At 32.2% G+C, this 22,159-nt stretch overlaps 1 protein-coding gene across 10 annotated transcripts in view; it reads left to right on the top strand.

Moving 5' to 3' along the window:
- Positions 1 to 6,844: 6,844 nt before the first annotated feature.
- LOC106692952 (uncharacterized) overlaps positions 6,845 to 22,159 on the top strand; it is a 20,068-nt gene continuing 4,753 nt past the window's right edge. The window contains exons 1-6 of one of the 10 annotated variants that reach the window (XM_067050755.1): positions 7,000 to 7,059; positions 8,508 to 8,606; positions 9,515 to 9,542; positions 11,412 to 11,516; positions 12,687 to 12,838; positions 15,629 to 15,792. In XM_067050755.1, the coding sequence (XP_066906856.1) occupies positions 12,690 to 12,838; positions 15,629 to 15,792 (313 nt within the window). In that variant the 5' untranslated portion in view covers positions 7,000 to 7,059; positions 8,508 to 8,606; positions 9,515 to 9,542; positions 11,412 to 11,516; positions 12,687 to 12,689. Of the gene's footprint in view, positions 6,951 to 6,971; positions 7,060 to 7,090; positions 8,427 to 8,507; positions 8,607 to 9,108; positions 9,543 to 11,411; positions 11,517 to 12,686; positions 12,839 to 15,628; positions 15,793 to 22,159 lie in introns of those variants that run through there. The other 9 variants (XM_067050754.1, XM_067050753.1, XM_067050752.1 and 6 more) reach the window with 9 other exon arrangements.

Raw genomic sequence — 22,159 nt, 5'->3', positions numbered from 1 at the left:
TGACTTCCTCTATTTTCTTTATAAAAATGAACAAAAAAAAAAAACATAGCCGTAATGAGAGATAACCCAAATGACGGCAAACTTGGTGGTTGATAATAAAAATTCATAAACACAGCTTAACCCATAAATTCAACTTTCCTTTTAGAATTTTTACCAGATTTTTGTTAATTTAAATACCAAAACATATGATGTCTTTAAAAACTTATATTTTTAATAAAAAATAAACCGCTAAAGCTAATTGACAAGATTTGAAACAAAAGATTTACACCGCATTGATAGAATTTTAAAATATACCAATCTTAAACTAGGGTTAATTATTAAATTCAAAGGTTGGGGAAATTTTTTAATTAATGAAAAGACGAAGAGAACAATTATTTACCTGTTGACAGTAAATCACAAACGTGTGAATGTTGTACAAGTACCCTTTGATTTGTTCTCAAAAATCGATTACCAACGAGTCGGCCACGAATTCATGCCTACATGGATCAGCTAATCCAAATAACCCATCTACAAGCTTGTGCCTGCGTAAAGTTTGGCAAAGGTTAGGGCCACCTATAACAATGTCTGGAGAATGGTTCCTTCCAATATTGTGGTAATGTTGATAGACTGGCACCCTTACGGGTAGATAGTAAGGGAATCACACCCCTACCAACCAAAGTAAAAAGTATAATGGAAATCCACCTGGGGTGGCAATATTATTAACGTCTTCAGCGAGAATAGTCGACGTTAGCAAAGAGAATGTTTAAAATGGGCTTGCCACTGTCGAAATTATTATCAACATTTTTATTCCTCTGATATATTTCTTTTAAATCAATTTTTACTTATAATTCATATAATGTTTCATTATTTTACATTTGCTTTAGTGGCAAACCCATTTGAAACCTCTCGCCATATGATCAATTAATAATGAAGAACTAGGTGTTTTTTTGGTTGTCTAAAAAAAAACTGAATATTTCTGTTTATAATAATTCTGAATGTATTGTTTTATGTTCAAGTGTATACATTGTTGTTTTGACTAATAAAGAGCGTATTTAAAGATTCACCTTTATCATTACAACAGGAACACGCTGTAAACACCTATCAGAAAACATCTGCAAGCTATGAATATTTCTGGGAATGATCAATTTTTATTATAGGCAGACTTATAATTCTCTTGACTGCTATAGCAGCGGTCAATTTGCATATGGGCGGGTTTAATTTTATTTCGGGGCAGACCTACGGAATAAACCACGGCCTACCCCCTCTGGCTAGAATATATTGGTAACCATTTGTATAGTCCATCTTTCCAATCCAAAGTTGGAAAACATAAGGACGATACACGGAATTACAATAATAAACTACTCTTACCAGAAAAGCAAGGAACATTTGAGTGAAGTAAATTCGCCCATCCTCCAACCGCTGGAGAGTTTGCTCTAGCATTTGGTGCATCGGATACAAGAATCGACTCAGCTCTGCAAAAGAAGTTTTTAACCCTTTATTTTCCACTTATTAAAACTGAAGCTCTAATCAAAACTTTCTCCTTCTGGGAAGGTTTTGATATGGAGATGACCGTTTTTTTTTTTTTTTTAGTTTGTTGATAAAAGAAAACGTATGGGTGAGGTTTTTTAACTAGGTTTTAAATTACTTGTTCTTATGAGAGCCAATGAATTTATTGCAAGTTTAATTGGGTTAAGTATATTATTTATAACTTCTAACATCTCTTTGTAGTTCGTTTGTTTTCTAACTCAGTCAATGATGAAAGCAATTCTATACCCGACCGCCTTTTTGAATTCAGATTGGTCAGGTGGTTTAGTCACATTCGTCTACTTTTTGAAACGTTGCTTTTGGAAAATCTACGGTTGCTAGCTCAGCGATTAGCTCTTATGCCCAATATTTTTTATAAAAAATAGAAGGATAATATTTTCATCTCCCACCTAAATTGAAGTGAAAGAAAAATTAATATAACGAGTCTCTACTTTCCAGTTAGTTTTTTCTTAATGTCATAGGGATGTGTTTCCTAATTAAATCGGTTCATGGAAAAAAAAAGTAGTAACAGCTTCTGCTAATTCCTTTAGATCCTCATTAATCATGTGATTTTTGTTTATGTAACATGTTCAAAATATATCTGTATTTGACATCGGATATTATGTTCATTGTTGAGAGATAGGGACTGTCATAATAGATAGAATAATATTGAAAAAATGAGAATGTTTCTAGTATTTTTAAGCATGGCGAGTTTTTGTTAGAGTTTCAAATTGTGCTCTATCGTTTATATACTCTATTCTGCTTTATCACTCCTTAGTCGTTTAGCTACTCTCCAGAATAAGTCTTTTTTTTTTTTTTTTTAATCGAAATTAGGAAAACTACAACATTACCTGGTTATGAATATTATCAAGGAGCTTCCCCTGAAGGCAACAAAAATATAAACAATTTAATCGGTCGACTTTAATTTTCCAAAAAATGTAATGGAATGTGATATAGGAACCAAATTTAGATATAGCAACAGTGGTTCTAGAATAAGAATTTGCTGGGCCATCAACGAGTAACGTGAAACATCGTACTCCAGTCAACAATATGCTCCAACAACCCACATCAACCCCAGAAGACAGCCTATTAAATATTCAAAAGTGACTCGCCGATCTCAGGTGCCCCAAGCCTACCATCCCTACCCAAATTTCTCCACAAATCAATCCTAAACTTCCTCCTCTATCCCAAACTTCCTCTTCGGTCAATCTTTTACCCGAACCTCAAGTAGCCGAGGATCCAATTCAACGACCCCAAAGGAGAGTTCAGTCCCTACTTAGACCGACACACACTCATTTCCAAGATTATACCTTCTATTCCCAAAACAGCCAAAATACACCTGAAATTGCATCTATCCTTTCCTCCTTCCTTTGTGATCTTCAAGACACAATCAAGCCTCTTATTTCACTCCTAACCAGACTCCTTACAGAAATCCCGTTCAATTTACCTAGGTGAACAATAGCACCTTAAATATACTTTTATGGAATGCAATTGGACTACATAACCACCGAGACGAACTTGACATATTCCTCCATGAACATTTCGTCGACATGCACTGCTGACTGAAACACATTTCACAAAACATTCTTACTTCTACATACGCGACTACATTACATATAGAACAGATCACCCTGACAACACATCCCACGCAGGTTCTTGTATCCTTATTCATAAATCTTTACCTCACTCCCTTATTCCTTCCACTCCGTCTGATACTATTCAATCAACAACCGTCAGCTTATCCTCTTGCCTGTTTAACATAACACTTTCACCTGTATACTGTTCTCCAGGTAATTCCCTTTCCTATAGCCATCTTGACTCCTTATTCCGGTCTTTTGGTCCGCGATTTATTGCGGTAGGAGATTACAACCCCAAACATCAAAGGTGGGGAAACAGGACGTCCAATACTCGTGGTAGGACTTTCTGGAGTCACAACATCCAACCTAAATACTACGGAAAAATCATTATGGACAACTAATAAAAAGCTACTACAAATATGACTTGGACACGATCAGATGAAGAAAAAACTCAATTGTTCGGCGAACACCTCTTCAAAACTTTTAACGCCCATCCTGATATCCTTAATCTAACCCATCTTGAAAATGTTGAAGCAGAAATTACAATTCCTCTCCAAATGACCCTTCCTCCTAAAGCCTTTCATCTCTCAGAAATAATAAACATCATCCACCAATTACCTTCTAAAAAAGCTCCTGGCCACGATCTTATCACACCACATATTCTGAAACATCTCTCTCGTAAATCCATCTTATTCCTTACCTATATCTATAATACAACCCTCCGATCCACCTATTTCCCCGACTCTTGGAAAATGTCTATAAAAAATTGTTTTCCCAAACCCTCCAAGCCACTTGAATAACTATCTTCCTACCGTCCTATTTCACTACTGCCCATTATGGGCAAAATTCTAGAAAAAGCTCTTATAAAAACGCCTCTATCCAATCCTTGACTCATATCATGTTATTCCTGACCACCTGTTTGGATTTAGAACATCCCATTCTACCATACAACAGTGTCGTCGAGAGGTTGATATCATGTCTTCCACATTGGAGCGCGTAATGTACTCTACGGGAGTCTTCCTCGATGTTGAACAAGCCTTTGATCGAGTCTGGGATCCAGGTCTGCTCTATAAACTTCGTCAATTCCTCCCCTCTAAATGTTTCCTTTTAATCCACTTCTACCTCTCTGATAGAACCTTTAAAGTAAATCATAACCTAGTCTACACATCTCTCTTTTCTTAGTCCGCCAGTGTTCCTCAAGGTAGTATCTTAGGTCCCATTCTTTATACGGTTTAGATATCCCAACCCACCCTAACACAGTCCTAACAACATACGCTGATGACACATGTATACTGTCTGTAAACAACGACCCTACTAATGCATTACAAACACTACAGACACACATAACATCCATTGACTAATGATGTCAAAACTGGAGAAGCAAAATGAATCCTGATAAATCCCACCAGATCACCTTTATCCTCCGTCGTAAACCTCTACCCTCCTGTCCTACAGTATCCTTTCTAAATTCTCCACTAACGCCTGTTGAACAGATTCGATACTTAGGACTCCATCTTGACAAGTTACTTACTTGGAATCCTGATAGAAGACTGAAACGACAGGAAACTGACCGTAGATTTCGATAGCTACAACACCTACTTCACAAATGCATCATACTCTATGATAATTAGACCAATTTCGACATATGGAATTGAGCTCTGGGGCTCTACCAAACAATAAAATTCCTCCCGCATCCAATCCTTACAATCCAAAATCCTTGATGCTTCTTATTACGTTACAAATAAACTCATCTACAAAAACCTTAACATCCCATTCGTTGCAGATTTGGCCGAAAACAGATATGCGTCTTTTCATTCCAAACTCCTTACCCATCCTAACCCATTAGATCTTAATCTCTCATCCTTAACAATCGCTGATAATTCTCCGAGGCGTCTGAAAAGAAGATGGTCACGGGACCATCTAATTTAAATTAATGCTTGAAGTACTATCAATGGGTGGTTCCTTCCCAAGATTTTCAAGTGTAAATGAAAGATATTACATATTTACTTATTGTATTTATTATTTTATACAGTTGTAAATTACATTAAATAAATAAATAAAAAAAGATATAGCAACTAAACATGTTTTTGGCAATAAGATTCCAATAGTCCTGCAAATTTCAGAAACAAATGCCTAAGATATGTTTGTAGAATTTTAGAAATACTAATTTCGGATTCAGTATCTCGCATAATATTAGAAAACTAAGTTTCAGTGGCCCCACTTTTCGCCGGCAACGAGCACGTCCTGTGACCAACCAATCATACTTAGTTTTTACTTTTTTTTTTTTTTAGTTTTTTTACTTAGTCTCCTACTTTCTTTTTCCTCAAAAGCTGGTAAAGATTTCGATTACTACAGGATCATCTTACTGGCAAAAATTTATCGTTCCTTTTCCAGCTGAGGTACCCAGAGGCTAAGTTTTTTTTTTTTTTTGACTTCCAGAATCGTAATAGAAAATCTCTCAAACGACAAGAGCATCAATTAATTCTCAAATTTTATGGTAATCTTCTTGTCTTTTGTTTATTTAATAACAACGGAATATATTGTTATATTCATAAATATATTTTTTGAATTAATGAAGATTCAAATAGAGTTTTCTGATCCACTAAAAGCTACTGTCTAACATACAGTTACTCTCGATAGACAAACTAAGGTTCAATAACCCATCCGAAATGGTTTCCCTCTTGGGGGACTGTATCACACAGAGACTATTAAATCACACTATTCTTCCAACTTTTTTTGGAAAAATTTGTATTATTCCATTCTGTCTTCTATGGGCCTCTCTTATTTCCTTTTAGATGGTGAAGCGAATCACTTGCTATTCTTTGTACAATCTTAAGGAATACCTTACAAAACGTGGTTTCCATCCTACGGGGATTAAAGGTGAATACCCTTAAAGCTCCTATCCAGCTAACCTAACCATTGTTAGGCCTTCAGGTGTCAGGTGACTAACTATAGGCCTCGCATTGAATTTTAGCTGCACCTCTTTCCTTCTGAGGTACTTTAACTAAATATCTACTATAGAGCTAATGAACCAGACGTTTTGTGCCTAAAATCTTCATAACAATCAACTATCTAATATAATGTATAAAAATAAAAAAAAAAGAATATTTTATCAAATTTTTATAAATAAATGTAAATATTTTTAACCTATACCATTTTTTCAAGAGCTAATTCTCTTCCCTGAAGGATTAAATAAGCTTATTTTCAAACATTTGACCTGGAAAATAAAACCTCACTTCGTAAGTTGGAGTCGAACAAGAAATACAATATTTTCATCTGTAATATTAAAACTCTCGAAAAAATTGAGATTAAAACAACAGATGAAAGTGTTAAAACTGAATGTGAAAGTGTTCTTGACCATCAAAAACGCGGCTTTGATTTGAAAAATTTAGTTGTCAAAAACCATTTTTAAAACAGAAGAACTTAAGGCAAACATCATTGGATAATGTAAACGTTGTGCTGCAATATGTTAAATGAAATGCTGCGTCAAGTACACGCATACTTAATGGAGAATGTAGAGTGTTGAATTTTAAGGATAACGTTAATTGCTATTTTTATGCCATCAGGAAAGTGAAATAGAGCACTCATTATACTGTTTCCACACGAACTTACACCCCAGTAATCCGCTTAGAGGATAGAAATTATTTAATTCTGCTACAACCACCATATAGTGGAGTCCTGGCGCTATCAAATTATCACTTATTTTGTTTGATGGCTCACTTTCTTCAAGAAAAAAATGTGACAGTTTTGCCGAGGTTGTAACTGCGGTGCAAGAATGTTTCGACACTAGTCCTCCTTAGGACTACTTAGTACGTATCTACTAAGGTACTCCTGGTACTTAGTATGTATCTTTCTGTTGAATTAAAACGTGTAAGTTACGTATATATACTCTTTGGTTAACATTTTTAGACGTTACAAGTCGATCACGAATTTATTAAACCCAAATTCAAATGTTCAAGTTGTGTCAGGAAAGTTAGAAGTATGTCTAATTCCAAATTCATTCATTATTTCCTTAAATTTTATTTGGTTTTCACCCTATATTCAATCGACTATGTCTCCGAGTTTTTTTAAAAGCTAAACTGACAACTAATTTAAAGCTTTCGTTTATTTTTACCCCTTCTTTCTTCTCTTCACTATTAAAATAATCATTTGTTTTCTTTTTTAATTTTGGTATAATTAATTTGAGTTTAAACCTATTTGTAATATTTCAATTTTGTTCAATACATCAACTAGTACTCTGTTATCTTGAGAAATTTTAATGTGTTCTTATTTAGAGAATTTAATTAATTTAATTATTTGTTTTTGTTGGGACTGGAGTAAGATGAAGGTCCAGGTTTAAATTAACATCCTAACTGATTCTGCATGCTGTCATGAGTTTGAATCATCTTAATTGGTTTTTCATGTACACATGTTAAAAATAATTTTCCTATTTTTTTTATCCTGGTTTCTTGATCATACAAATAGATTTATTGATAATTTTTCTGCAGGTAATGATATTCATATTGGTTTTGTCAAAAGAGCTGTTACTGCCCTCTTCATGAAGTCTGGCATATATATAATCTTTCATTGTATCAAAAGAATATATATATACATACATACTAAATTAGACTAAAACAGGGTATAAATTATTTATTTCAAACTGTGAATTGATTGTTAAAACTCTGGTTTCACTTTTCCAACTTGGAGGGAGGGCAATGGATCACTGTGCCTAATTCTACATGGAATTCAAAAAGTAGCTGAGTTAATAAAACAGCTTTTAGCACTCTTCACACCAACTAATAATATTACTCTTCATAACAAATTCAATTGTTTCAAAATCATGTCCTTTAGGTTGTGTCTCATTTATAATTATATTCAAAATGTTGGGCTTGATACAAGAGTAGGTTGTTAAAATAATTGAAGTAATCAAGGAGACGCTGTATTTTTTCGACGTTAACCACTCTTTTACAAATCCCTTACAATAATTACTCAGATCTTAAAGGAATGTAAAGGTATAGTGAGAACCCATATTTATCTGTTTATGATTGAGGGTAAATACTTCCATGCATACCCGATATGGTAATCAACATATAGTTAACATTGATATCTCAATGTAGTTTTCTTTTAACTTTGTATACTATTATAAGGATATGATGTTTATAGGGGACTTGGTAAGGCATGAGCCTCTTTGATTTTTACTCTGATACTCCTATAGAGGATATAGATATATACGAAGGCATTTTTTGTAGTTAGCCCTACAGGGAGTCTATAAAGTTAGTCATCTCTAGCTTCCTCTTTAGAATATTTACAAAGAAGAAATCAGGAGGAAAGTGGATCATAGTGAAACGGAACCCTGCCCCAATCCCAGTAGTAGATCTCTATCATTTTCTTCTGTTTTCAAATATATTTAAAAATTAACTACCAATAACATTTTTGTTTTGTTTTTAGTCATTGCCATCATATAGTTGCATTGAATCACAGGATATCACAGATAGGTATGGCAAGTAAATCGCTGACCACCTGAGAGCTATCTCAGAAATGGAAAAAGTAATAATTTACAGTTGAAAAAATAAGATCTATAAAGATTTTAGTTTCTAAAGAGCAGCTCAAAAAATTTGTTTATCTTTATTTTAATGAACCCACATTTGCAACAAGGAACCAACCAACATTTTTGTGAAATTGTGTTTTTTAAGTTGTATTCATAACTCTTCAAGAATTTTTATTTTGAAAAAACCTGAGGCACAGCATTCCTCCCTATCACTGTTAGATATCAATAGAGCTTTGGCTTTTTTGCAAGTATTTCATAGAGCCTATAAAATACATTAAAAAAGCAATATTGTTTGATTCTTTATTTTATATGTGGGTTCAATTTCTTTTTAATTTAAACATTTATTTGTTGCCCAAATATCATAGTGATTTTTATGCTAAGTCATGTCGTATGTTGAATAAAAAAACATCAGTATAATACCTTTCAAATTTTTCTCCTTTCCTTATTTTGTTTTTGTTAATCAAAAATATCTTAATGGTAGGTAATAAAAACCTCTTGCTCAATTTCAGTAAATTTTACAAAACAAAAATTGTATAAAGTGAGTTTTTAGTTTCTACAGTTTTTATTACATAGTACAAGCTTATTCATTAACAAATAGATTAGAAATATTTACATACTTTCAAATTTCTCTTGAATTTTGAGTTGTATTATTTTCATGAGCTGTTGGAATTATAAGATTTTCATTGGCTACCAACTATATGTATTTAGTCAATGTTTATAAAATACCATTATTCTTACTCATGAAGTCATGTGGAAGAAACCCCTACAAATTACTTAATATGACAGTCAATGGTGTTACCTTATAAACACATTTTTGTATTACATTGTAATGAGTAGTTTTTATTTTTTCTTTATTTTTAGGTGAGTTTTTCAAACATAAATTTAATTAATCCTTTGATGCTTATAGGAAAAGAAGATTAATATTGAGAAAGAAGGTATATATATTTATTTATTTTTTTATTTACAGATAGTTAAAATATTATAGTATTTATTGACAAAAAATCCTATGATTTACAATAAACTGGTTAAAAAATTCTTCTAATTTTTCCATAAAAATTTTACTCCAAATTATTGAGAAACACTAAACATACAGGTCAGTTGATATGTCTTTAAATTAGTATCGAGCTGTACTTAGGTACCTGTTTCCAAATAATGTCTTGCTTTTTTCTTCAGAATATCGTGAAGGAAAATAAATTGACTTAAAAGATAGATCCTAAAAATTGAAAACAAGAATTATACAGCATACTTCCAATTGCAAAAATGTCATAAATATCACTTTAATTGCACTTGTTTTGAACTACAGCACAAGTGTAATTTTTATTAATATGAAATATTAAGTTTTAGGCAATAACCAAGAAATCATTAGAAGCTATACACATTACTAAAACTCGTAAAATATTACTGATTTTATTAAAAATCACTCACTATAAAAAAAGTACAACCTATCCTTGTATGAACACTTCAAGAATTGGGTACTTTCAGAGAACTTTGTATAGTTGTGCATTGTCATACATTGCTTTTCTTCTATGTTGGAGGAGTGAAACATGGGTTTTACCAATTGGTTGATACACTTATCTTAAAAGATGTTTAGACCATTTTCAATTTAAAAATATTTAATCAATCAAGACAATGTATTTTTATTCTAAATTTGTTGATCTTGAGGGAATTGTAATTTTTTTTTTTTTATTTATAAAAATTGTATGTTGAAACAAATAAATATTTATGTGTGAAAATGTATTCATTTGACATATTTCTTGTTTCGAGTAGAATAGTATCTGATTAAAAATCTTGTATTTATCATTTGTGGTACTGAATAAAGTTATAGTGATCATATAAATCTAACTTGATTGTGATAAATATGAGCACTATACATTTTAACAACATAATTGTAAACAACACTTAAATCTTACACCTCTCTCCTCTCTACTCTTATCTCACTGCTTTTTTTGTGAGTATTGGTGAACATTATAAAATAATAATGGTTATTTAAAAATTGAGTTTAATTGTTTTTATATATGTATATATAGTTGACCGTAAAAATTGATATATAGGAAGATGGTCAGGGTCGCGGTCAAAAGAGAAACAAAAATAGTTTACAACTATTTTTGTTTCTCTTTTGACCGCAACCCTGACCATCTTCCTATATATTAATTGTTTTTATATTATATATATATAAGATTTAATCTTTATATTTTTTACTTAAACAAAAAATGTCAGATTAAATATGAAAGTAAGATTAGCCACTTGAAGAGCTTGTATAATCTTTTCAAAAATAAAATGATTCTCATTATTTAAATTTAAACTAATGAGGCCAAATGAAGTTGTGCTAAATCCTACTGAAAACAATATCCTTTGTATTTATGTAAATATTTAAAGTTTAAATCGTATTAAGTTATTGTTGTTTTACAATGGAAATATAAATTGAACTGTAATAATGAAGTCACATATTCAAAAACAATTTTTTGACAATTATCATCAATGTTTACAATTAAATCAATGTATTGTAGGACTCAGATAACTTTAAATAATTATTGTTTGAATTAACTCAATTAAATAAATAATTTGAACAAAGAATTTTAATTACATTATTAGTAACATCTACAAGAGAGGGAAAAAGGATAAGCAACTCTCCAAAGGTCCTCTGAGACCAAGTCTGTCAGCCATTCAGTCCAGTCTTATGGCATAAGCTGAGATATGAGGGAGTTGTTATTTAATAGAAGTATATTTTTAGTATATGACATTTTTCCTTAAAACCACTCTCCTGTTTGTATTCTATTTATTTTATTTTATTTTTATGTTGGCAGGTAGAAATTTTCTAAGAGAAATAGCCACATCTTACTCAGCTGTGACTCCCTAAAAAGCCATCTTCCTTTTATTTCTACCCCATACAGCAACCATTAAATACATAGGTACATGTATTTTGTTTATGGAATATATAAAATTAAATAGGGGCATTTAGAGTATTGAAATTGAATAAACTGTATATTTATCTTGTTGTCTAGAGGTAAAAGATTTTATGATTTTTAGTTGGTGATCAGCATTATCAAATTAGTGAAATGTAATCTTCTTGAGGGCAGTAGCCATTAAATGATAGAATCTCAGAGAGATGCAGAATAGTTGTAGGCATTATTCAAAGAACACACAAAAGATGGGCCAATATTTTCTCTGTCGACTGTTTTGTATTGTTACTTTGTTAATTTATTAATTGGCGTTAAAGTCCTAGAAGAATGTGGACCTTTCTTATGATCTTCCTCCACTCTTTCCTATCCTGGGCAACAAAGGACATCTTCTAATACCCATCGTTTTCAAAATTTCCTCCACTTTGTTCAGCCACCTCAGGCATGGTCTTCCATGACCACATCTTCTGTGATACTTGTCCTAATGACAATCAGCCATCAGCCTCTGCAATATCACACATATTAATAAATATCTGATTTTCAATTGTAGGTCTAGGCTGTCAAAATATTGAACTTCTTGATAAAAGTTTGCAATGCATACAATAACATACAAGATTCAACAAGTTCAGAGCATCTTTAGGAACGGCATCATCCCAGCTCAGTTTTGGTCTGCCTCTACCCCTGGAACAGTTCTGCTTCTGCTGTTGTACCTTGTTGGGAATCTGGTCATCGGTCATTCTGGTGACATTGCTGGCCCACCTCAGTCTTTCCATCTTGATGATTCACACTACTTTGGTTTCCCCAAAGAGCTCATCCATTCCATTGTTGTACTGCCTTCTCCACTAGTCTCCTTGTCTAATGAAGCAAAAAATCCTCTGTAATGTTTTCTTTTTGAAAATGAGCATTTATTTTCTTCCTTGGCTATTAAAATCTAAGTTTTGGATCTGTTTGTAAGGAGCAGTCTAATAAGGGTTTTGCAAATCAAGTCCTTCATTTGTCTAGAGATAAGAGCTTACTGAGATGCTTCCTCAAGCCAAAATAGCATATTTTGGCTATCAGGCTTGTTTCTGTTCCAATCTTATTTTTAGAGCAGGGTTAACTGTTCAACCCTGAAGAGATATTTTCAAATTTTACTATATATTTTTGTGAAAGTAATAATGTTTTTTTAAATTGTTTTTCTAGTCAATGGCTGGCAGAGGAAGAGGAAAATTTCCTTCTAATAGTAATCAACAAAAAAATATAACCATACAAAAATGTGTGGTGGAAGACCCTGTCAATATCTATCTTAAAATGTCTAAGAAATTCCCAATTTCTCCTAATTCTGAATCTATTCGGTGAGTAATAAGGTTACCAGTTTATTTATTGTTAAATTATTAGATCTCCCATTATACTTATTTTTATATGAGCTCAATTATATTCGTATGATTTGGACTGGATATACAAGCATTTAATACAAAAAAAATATGGAACATTTATTCAAAAAGAATTAATTAATTGTTATGCATAGAAGAACATGTTCCACTCACTCTCTGATTTAGTGATCATTGTATCTTAAAAATGAAATGCCTAAAAAGCTGACATTTCTAATGTGGTGGTGCTCTTTGTGCTATTCATACTTGAATTGATAAAAAAAAATTATACAATAGTTCAAAACAAATTTTCTCTAATTTTTTCTGTGTGTTGTGATCCACAAATAAAATGACGACAAACTTTTAGATATTTTTTTCACCCTTTTTTGAGATAAGAAAAATTGGTTAGGTTCCCAGACAGACTCATAGTATTCGCCTATGTGTAGAGGGCAAGGAAAAATTGTTCGCCATTCTATCAGTGTAAAGATCTCTATAGATAGATAGGGTTAATTCATTGGAGCCTAATGCAATTTTCCTATCTGAGACCTGTTATTCGAATTAAATCAAGGATACAAAAAAATTGTACTTAACGTGAATATAAAATGAGATAAAAAAAGAAATAATTGTTCAGAAAATAACAAAACAAATGATTTTAATGTTCTTAAGCTCTTAAGGTTTTTAGAATTTAGTTCCTTTCAATTCAACAAGATGTAAAATGTTTACTAGAAATAATTATAATGAAATTAGAAAACTACTATGAAATTTAATTGATAATCAAAGAATTAAATTTTAAATTCAAGAAGACTTTTTAAACAAGTTATAAGGAGAATAGATAAAATTTTTCATTAACATAAACCATCAAATTTTAAAATATATAAGTAGAATCACAGCGATACAGATTCGAATTCCAGAAATATTGGCTGACTTCATATACTTCTTGTATGGGCACTGCATTTAGGATCATTTCTATACACTGTTTGCCAATCTTACAAACTTCCCAGGGATGCCCAATGACAGTTTCTGTCTACTTAATCATTGGCAGCTTGTATGTATATGTACACATATCTTGTGGGTCTTTTGGTTGAGTCAATAATAAATAACTATATTTTGGCGACCTTTTGAGATTATATTCATGCCCTTCTGTGAAAAACAGTTTTTTTGAAAAAGATTTGCTTAACTAATTAAGCAACTAAAATATACAGAATAAAGCTTTAAATTGGTAACTGATGTATTCCATATAGAAAAACTAATAACTGTCTACTATAACGAACTCGCTGATGTTTTGGAATAATACTAAGTAAGAGTAAATGGAGAGAGTTAAGTATTATTTTTCCCCAGACCCTAACTCCTTTTCCGGAGATATTGTGTTTATTTCTGTTTTGCATTCTCTATATTTAATATTTGTGTCGTTAGTTTTATTTTATGTGTGTATGAAATTTTAGTAACATGAATTTAAGTTTTATTTATCTTTTTTTTTAATATTGTGTATATGTGTATATAGTTGACCGTAAAAATTGATATATAAGAAGATGGTTAGGGTTGCGGTCAAAAGTGAAATAAAAATAGTTTACAACTATTTATTTTCCGACGTTTCGCCCCACTTTGCAGGGCTTCATCAGGGCTAACAAAACTATTACTGGTACAGGGCTAACTGTAAACTATTTCTATTTCTCTTTTGACCGCAACCCTGACCATCTTCTTATATATATATTTTTTTTAATAGTCCGATTCTAGTATGTTTCTATAGTGATCATTTCTTTCAGATTTTGTTTACAATTATTTTTCTTGCAGTGCCTAATATTAGGTGTATCAAATTTGAATCTATGTCTTGTTTGCCTGAAATGAGTGGCGACAGCAGTTTTGTCAGGTTTGTTGGGCTTTTTTGTTATAGAGGTAAAACTATATTAGTGTGGAGATACTGTTCCAAGGTCCCCAAATAGGATTTCATGCAGTTATTTTTACAGGGAATTTCACACACTATATTAGATTGTAGCTCTATTTTGTCTTTATCTGTAGTGTTACTGTGTTATCTGGATAAAGTGGCTTTTATTTTGTATATAATGGTGTAATCATTTTTGTTTTGGATATTCTTTCGTAAAGTGTTGGTATGTTGGGGATCGTGTAGTATCTTTTACTATTGGTGTCTTGAGGTTTTCATTGTAGCACTGTTTGTTTTATTAGTTGGCGAACAGGTCTATATGGGTGCCCATTTATTAACAAAAGATCCACTAATTTATTTTCCACTGCTTTTAGGTGGATAGGGGATGTTAATTGTCTCTGCTAGTTTAATAATTTTTTGCTATTACTAAATTTTATTAAACTAATTGTTTATCTTTTGAGACAGTGGCTTTTATTATGAATGTATCTTCCAGAGTGGATGTGTTTTTACCACCAATTTGTTTCTATTTCTCCATTCAGGTTATCAGTTATTCTTTGTGGAATACAGCAGTACAGGATGTGTTTTTGCCACTGTTCTGGTTTCTTAGAAAAACTTATTCTAATGTTCAAATATTCAAAATATTTAAATTTACAAATCAAAAACTAAAAACACTTATTCCACTTACAAATGATTAAATAAATGTTATTCATCAACACAATACACTAACATGCTATTTAAAAGTCTAATAATCCTATATTCTGCGTGCTTGCAAAAAAAAACTTAGCAAAACATAAACTGAGGCTTAGGTTACTTACATCATCTGAACCTTATCACTTTTTATAAATGAATTCTATGTAGTTATTTAAAAACTATATTATATTTAAAATTTATTTCAGAGCCTGGATGAAAGATGTGCTAAATGAGGTTACAATGAATCCTGAGGCAGCGATTGAGATAGCAAAATATTTACATTTATTTACTAATATTACAAGAGAAGATCCTTCAGCTGGTGCCCAAATTAAAAGAAGTTTTCTTGAAGAATTAGAGTTGTCATATAATGGTAAACTTATAATTTATTATATTTATATTTCTTATTCCTAAATTTTAAGTCACATTTGTATCTCATATATTTTGTTAAGTTATGGAATCTGGAACACTATACCAATTATAAGTTTTTTTTTATCTATATATCAACAACATTCTTTCCAATCTCTTGACAAAATTTTCAAAATTTATTTTAATTTTTCTTATTCATCATTATAGTATTTTTAATTTCCATAAGACAGTAAGTATTCTTAGTCTTAACACTTCTTACCTCTGAAATTTTTTCTTAACCTTATGATACTTTTATTTATAAATTGGAGAATGATTTCTTCTTCTCAAATCCTTCAATTTTGTGCTTCATTCCTCCAAAAATAGTTTCAGAATAGGATAATAAAAATTAATTCCAACAAATCCTAGTTGATGTTTGTTTGTTCTTGTTTACAGGCATGAAACCGTTTGGCCATTAATCTCTAAATCCCAGCTGATTTCCCCCACCCTTAAATCTAAAATATTTTGCTCTTCCATAATACAATGATAGGCAACATGAATGCTTTACTTCGTTATTTAGTCTAAAATTAAATAACTAATCTTAATATAAAATGAACAGAAATGGGGAGTGATATTTAAAAGTTTTTAAAAAAAAGACTTTTTTGAAGAATAATTTATTTATTATGATGGAAAGCCATTTATGAAAAATAACGTAATATCGATGTTGTGATATTAAACGCTTAAACTTAAAACCTTGAAAAGTTGGAAAGAGCTGCTCTTGATGAATATGAAAGCATCAATTAGGATTTGATACAAAGTTTTTCCAAGAAATGCTAAGGGGTTTAACACAGTTTGTTCATGTTTGAGGTGGAAATACTGGGTATAATGCAAAAAAATTATTTTTTTTTTCTTGTTTTTTAAAAGTGGATAATAGAAATTATATGTTTAGATGACTAAACCTATTTTTGGTATACAATGTTTTAATAAAACTAAGTTCATTAAAAGTTTGAAGTTTATCCATTAGTTTATTTAATTTAAATTAAAGTATAGTGTACAGAATGTACGTACAGAGGTACGTAGGCATGTCTATGATATGCCCGATGCTTCCGTGGATTCAACAGATGATCTACTCAACCTCCGGTTGCTTCTCCATATCGGTTGGACATTGATTTCCACTGGTTCACCCCTGCCCACATCTCTTCTTCAGTACATGTATGGGCACAGTTTGGCTCAAACCAAAAATTACTCTGGTATCTAAAGCTCCTGGGTTTTGGCACCACTTAAGTATCGGCAAAAGTAAAACTTAAAAAAAAGAGAAAAAGGAATAAGATCTGACTCGCTTGGACTGCTATAAAACACAGGCTTTATTGGGTTCGGTAGGAAAAGGGGTAACCAACTAATAAGCCAAATTGAAGCCAAGTCTATCAAAAATCTACTTGATAGTGAAGATGTAGAGGCATCAAAAGTAGCGGTTGTCTGCAGGGTGAAGATGCGGTCAAAAAAACCCCTTGGAGAGTTATCAAGGAAAGATTAAAGAAGGTGTTCGGAGGAGTACGGGAAACATGCCCAACCTTGGAGAAGGAGAGAACACGGAGAGAGTAGAAGAGAGAGAGCTAGCAACCAAGAAAACAGCAGAAGCCTAGCTAAACCCAGAAACAATAGTCGGCGGGAGGACCGCAAGTGTCACAGTTGTGGAAAGATTGGGCGTTGGGGAAGAGGATAGGGAGGAATCTTCGTTTAACGAGAGCTCGGAGGAAGGAAGACCAGTAGATATGGAGGAACTGGAGGACATAATAAACGACAGGAGGCGGCAGATTGTACGGAAGATGAGGTATGGATGAGAGCAACTGGATTGCTCAAAGTTAAGTGCAGCCAGTATGGGAGAATCAATATCATAACGATGCTACCTGGTTGCGAACAAATGATATTGCTTCTCCCATACTTGCTGCACTTAACTTTGAGCAATCCAGTGGTCCTCATCTTCCGTACAATCTGCCGCCTCTTGTCGTTTATTATGTCCTCCAGTTCCTCCATATCTACTGGTCTTTCTTCCTCCGAGCTCTCGTTAAACGAAGATTCCTCCCTATCCTCTTCCTCCACCACATTCTGTTCTTCTTCCTCTCTCGGTGTCTTTTCCCGCAGAAATTGTCTAGATGGTTCTTCGGCCTCCTCTTCTATTGTATTTACAGTAATTGCTCAAGAGATCATTTTCTTTTCCTGGTTTATATATTATTTCCATGTTATATTGTGCTAGGATCTCCTTCCAATGTGTAATCCTAGCCGAAGATTTCTTCAACTTCCCCACCCATTGAAGAGGCCTGTTGTCAGTGTGTACCCTAAACCTTCTGCCAAACACATAAGGTCTAAATTGGTCAACAGCCTATACTATTCCCAAGAGCTTACGTTCCAACGTATTGTATCTGGTCTCCGTCTCTGTTAGGCGCCTACTGGCATATGCCACATCATAGATGTGCCGAGAAGTCTTGCAAAATCTGTGTGATGGAGATAGGACACCCACGATTCAGAAATGTCAATGTAAATTGATCACTGGTAAATTGGTGGGCCTTGTGACGTAAAGGGGGAGGTGGAGATAGGGTTGGACCAGTGGGGATTTAGTAGGGAGAACTTGCCAGTACATATTGTAGGTAGTATTCCGAGGGAATACAAAGTGATTGTGGGGTGTGACCTGTTAGGGAAGGTGGGTTCTTGGGTTAATAATATTAAGGGAAAATGGAAAATTCACCCAAAGGATTAACTACATAACTAGTGTTATGTCTATCAAGAAGTATGATCCTATCTGATGTGTAACTGTACCATTATGTTTTAAATTTCAATCCCACCAACTCTTTATAAAATCCTCAATATTTCATATTACTATGTGATAAATATAATTATTCTATTTCCTCTTATGTTGCAGATCTAGTTTGAAGTATTTATGAATGTTTTTTTAATATACACCATACCTACATAAACCAGATAGCCTATTGTACTTCTTCCCAATCATTTTCCAATAATCCTTAGTCTTCTTAAAATATAATGGCTCTATAACCTCTTAAAACAATGATAGGAACAACAATTGATAGCTCTATTGTAAGTTATTTTTAACATATTTACTTCAATTTTTTATGTTGTTATTGGTTAGAAAATTTAATAGAAATTTATTAATGTACTGATCAAGAATTATTGCGTGCATAGTTTTTTTTTAAACTTAAATTTAAATACTTACACCTTCTTTAATTAACTTTTAAGTAATAAAATTTAGACAAACGTTTCTGGGATATTGCTTTAAATTAAACTTATAAAAAGATACTGATTTCCTTCAGACGTAGTGACAGCTATAAACATACTATATTTAAACCCAAAAAACTTTTTTAATATTGAGTCTGATTGTAATGACATATTAGGCCTCTCAAGCATGAAATTTCTGTAAATATTACGTTATTGTCAATAAAAGCAGAAAATATTTGAGATAGTTATTGTTCTAAGGCTAAATATTTGTTATATATTTGGTTGTAAAATAAGTTTGTAGCGTTTTTTACTGGCGATTTCAATAAAAACTTCAGATTTTTGTAAATATTTTTAATAAATTATATATGACCCATTTTGATCTATTACACGTTACACTTTCAGGTAATTTTTTAATGATTTCCCCCTAGAACTTCTCAGTTTTTTGTACAATGAACTGCTCTATGTATGTTTTGCAGTCCTTGAGCGAATTAAAGTGTTACCCATTAAGAGAGTTTTCTAGGGCCCGAAATAAGTGAAAATCTGTTGAGGCAAGGTCTGGTGAATAGTGTGGATGGGGGATCACATCCCAGCCAAACTCCAATAATTTCTGCCAGTTCTGCAAAGACTTGTGAGGACGGACGTTATCCTGATGGAAAACTATGCCTTTGCGATTATGAGACACTAGCATGAGATATGTTAAACGTTTTTCTGCGATATCCCATGTCATAGAGTGAGGGTTGTCTGTGACCCTCCCTATCTGTGATGAATTTGGTCATCAACAGTTGAAGGACAACCGGAGCGCTTTGCGCCTAAGCAAAATACCACTTAAAGATAAGGAATCTCAGTTGAAACTGATACATAAAAGCACCTTAACTAATCATTTTTTAGAATATGTAAACATTATTGACCATGTAAAAATGATTTTATAAACACACAGAGGATTAAATTGAAATATTGAAAAATGCTACGAACTTATTTTACAACCCAATAATTATAATATTACTTAAAGAAGTCTTGAAAAGTAGATATAAGTGCTGAGCTAACTTCTAATAAGTCATTTCCTTGACCACAAAATATACAATGGCATATTAATAACTACTGTTTAATGAGCACTGGACTAATGAGTAAAAGTTCCAGATGGATTGTGTTATATTTAACTTTATAGGTATGTAGGGTAGATTAGAGGGAAGTTTTTAAGCAATAAATATATTAATTGATTAGAAAAAATATGTCAAAAGAAGCAAACAAAATTTTAGGTTATTATGCGAAGATGCATAAATAAAGGTGTGAGTCTCAGTAAATAATTAACCAGTCAATGTTAAAAAAACAATTCATGTATCATTAGGGTTGAAAAACATAAAATCTTATTAATTGTTTTTGTTGAAATAGGATATCTCTTGTCTGCATCAATGTGATCTTTTTTTTTAGTCTTGATGATGTTATATTTAGAGAAATGTTGGCTGCTTCATCTTTATCTCATGTGATTTCTTGAATTTGATGGATTGAGATAATTCTTTATATCAGTTAAATGTGTCGACTTTTGTAGAACTGTTTTCTTTTGACCCATCTACTGTCCTATAATACTCCCACCATAATCTCTACAATTTTTGGAATTTAGATTTGATTTCCGCTGGGTCATAACAGTCGGATATAGTCTATCTTTTGAAGGTATTGTTGATTTTCTAACCTTTTCTAATTCTTCTCTAGCTCACCTAACTCTGGTATTCCCAAAGGAATGGAACTATCGTTTTCTGACTTTAGCATTGTGAGGTAAATTATCTTTCTTGATATATTTTCTCAAAATAGGTCTCATGCATTTCTCCACTTGTGTGTTCACTCGTACTTACCACATTGCTTGGTCGATTTTCAAATATCAGTTGAAATTTGAATTTGGGAGAATAAAGAATTAATGAAGGTTCCAGGATAAAGAGAGCAGTACTTGCCCATATATATAATTATTCACTGCAATATTTTTGTATTCAGCGAATAGATCTTACTTTAATTAAAACAGCACAGCTTTTATGCAGTTTTTTTTTAAATTTAAATTCTTTTTATGAGGAAAAGATGGTTCGGGGTGGGTTCAAAATAAAACACAAATAAGTTCATGTAATTTATTTAATCGTGCCAACGTTTTGGTTAGAATTTCTAGCCTTCATCAAGGCTAAGAACAGAACAAAGTAACAACCAATGAATACAGAAAATAAAAAATAAAATAAAATTATGGAAAGAAAAATAAAATTGAGAGAAATCTGAAAGTAATATGAAGGTAGGTATAGCAGAACATAAGAGTTTTTGGATGTTGTCGGAAAGAGAGTGGTGAGACGATTTTTGTAGTTATATATAAGTTTATGAATGATATGGAGAAGGAAGTTATTAGCTAAGAGTATTTGTTTAATGCGGCATATGTTTTTTTTCATGGAAGTGTGAATCAGAAAGGGAAAGGCCATGGTAAATAAGGTTTTTGGCTTCGTTCATTCTTTGATGGTAAGGATGTTGGGAATGGTAAGAATTCTTACCATCCACGCCTTAATTGAAAATAATAACTCCCTTTTTTTCCTTGACCTCCTCATCATAAGAAACCCAACACATCCAAAAACTTATGTTCTGCTATACCTAAACTTCGTATTGCTTTCAGACCTCACAACACACTATCTAATATTTACACTGAACTAAAAGACCCTATCCCTCCTCTACACCGATCACATATTGTATACCACATCCCTTGCTCCACCCTTAATTCTAATTCTGCTTACATAGGCAAAACCAAAAACCTCTTAAAAGACCGTATCAAACAACATAAATATTCTGTTTCCTCACATAATCATTCTGCCTCAAAACTTTCGGAACATTCTCTTTCTTTAAATCATTCCTTCGATTTTGACAAAACATCTATACTTGCTACAGTTCTTAACCATGACAAAAGGCCCATCTCTGAAAGCCTCTATATCCAATTAGAACCTTCTTCCATCAATTTAAAAATCAACAAGCACAACTTATCATTAACATATTCACAAATAGTTAAATTATTAAAAAAGTAATTTTATTAAAATTAATTTTTTTTTTATTCCGCCCACTTCGTAATGTATTATTTCACTTCTTAAACTTTGTCTAATACATTTGTCGTCACCCTCTTATATACGTTTCCTCTTTTTAACTGTCATTAAATA

The sequence above is a fragment of the Halyomorpha halys genome, unplaced genomic scaffold (assembly GCF_000696795.3).
Source record: "Halyomorpha halys isolate HHAL.00 unplaced genomic scaffold, Hhal_1.1 Scaffold79.1, whole genome shotgun sequence".
NCBI lineage: Eukaryota > Metazoa > Arthropoda > Insecta > Hemiptera > Pentatomidae > Halyomorpha > Halyomorpha halys.
This window is presented reverse-complemented; position numbering and strand designations above follow the sequence as displayed.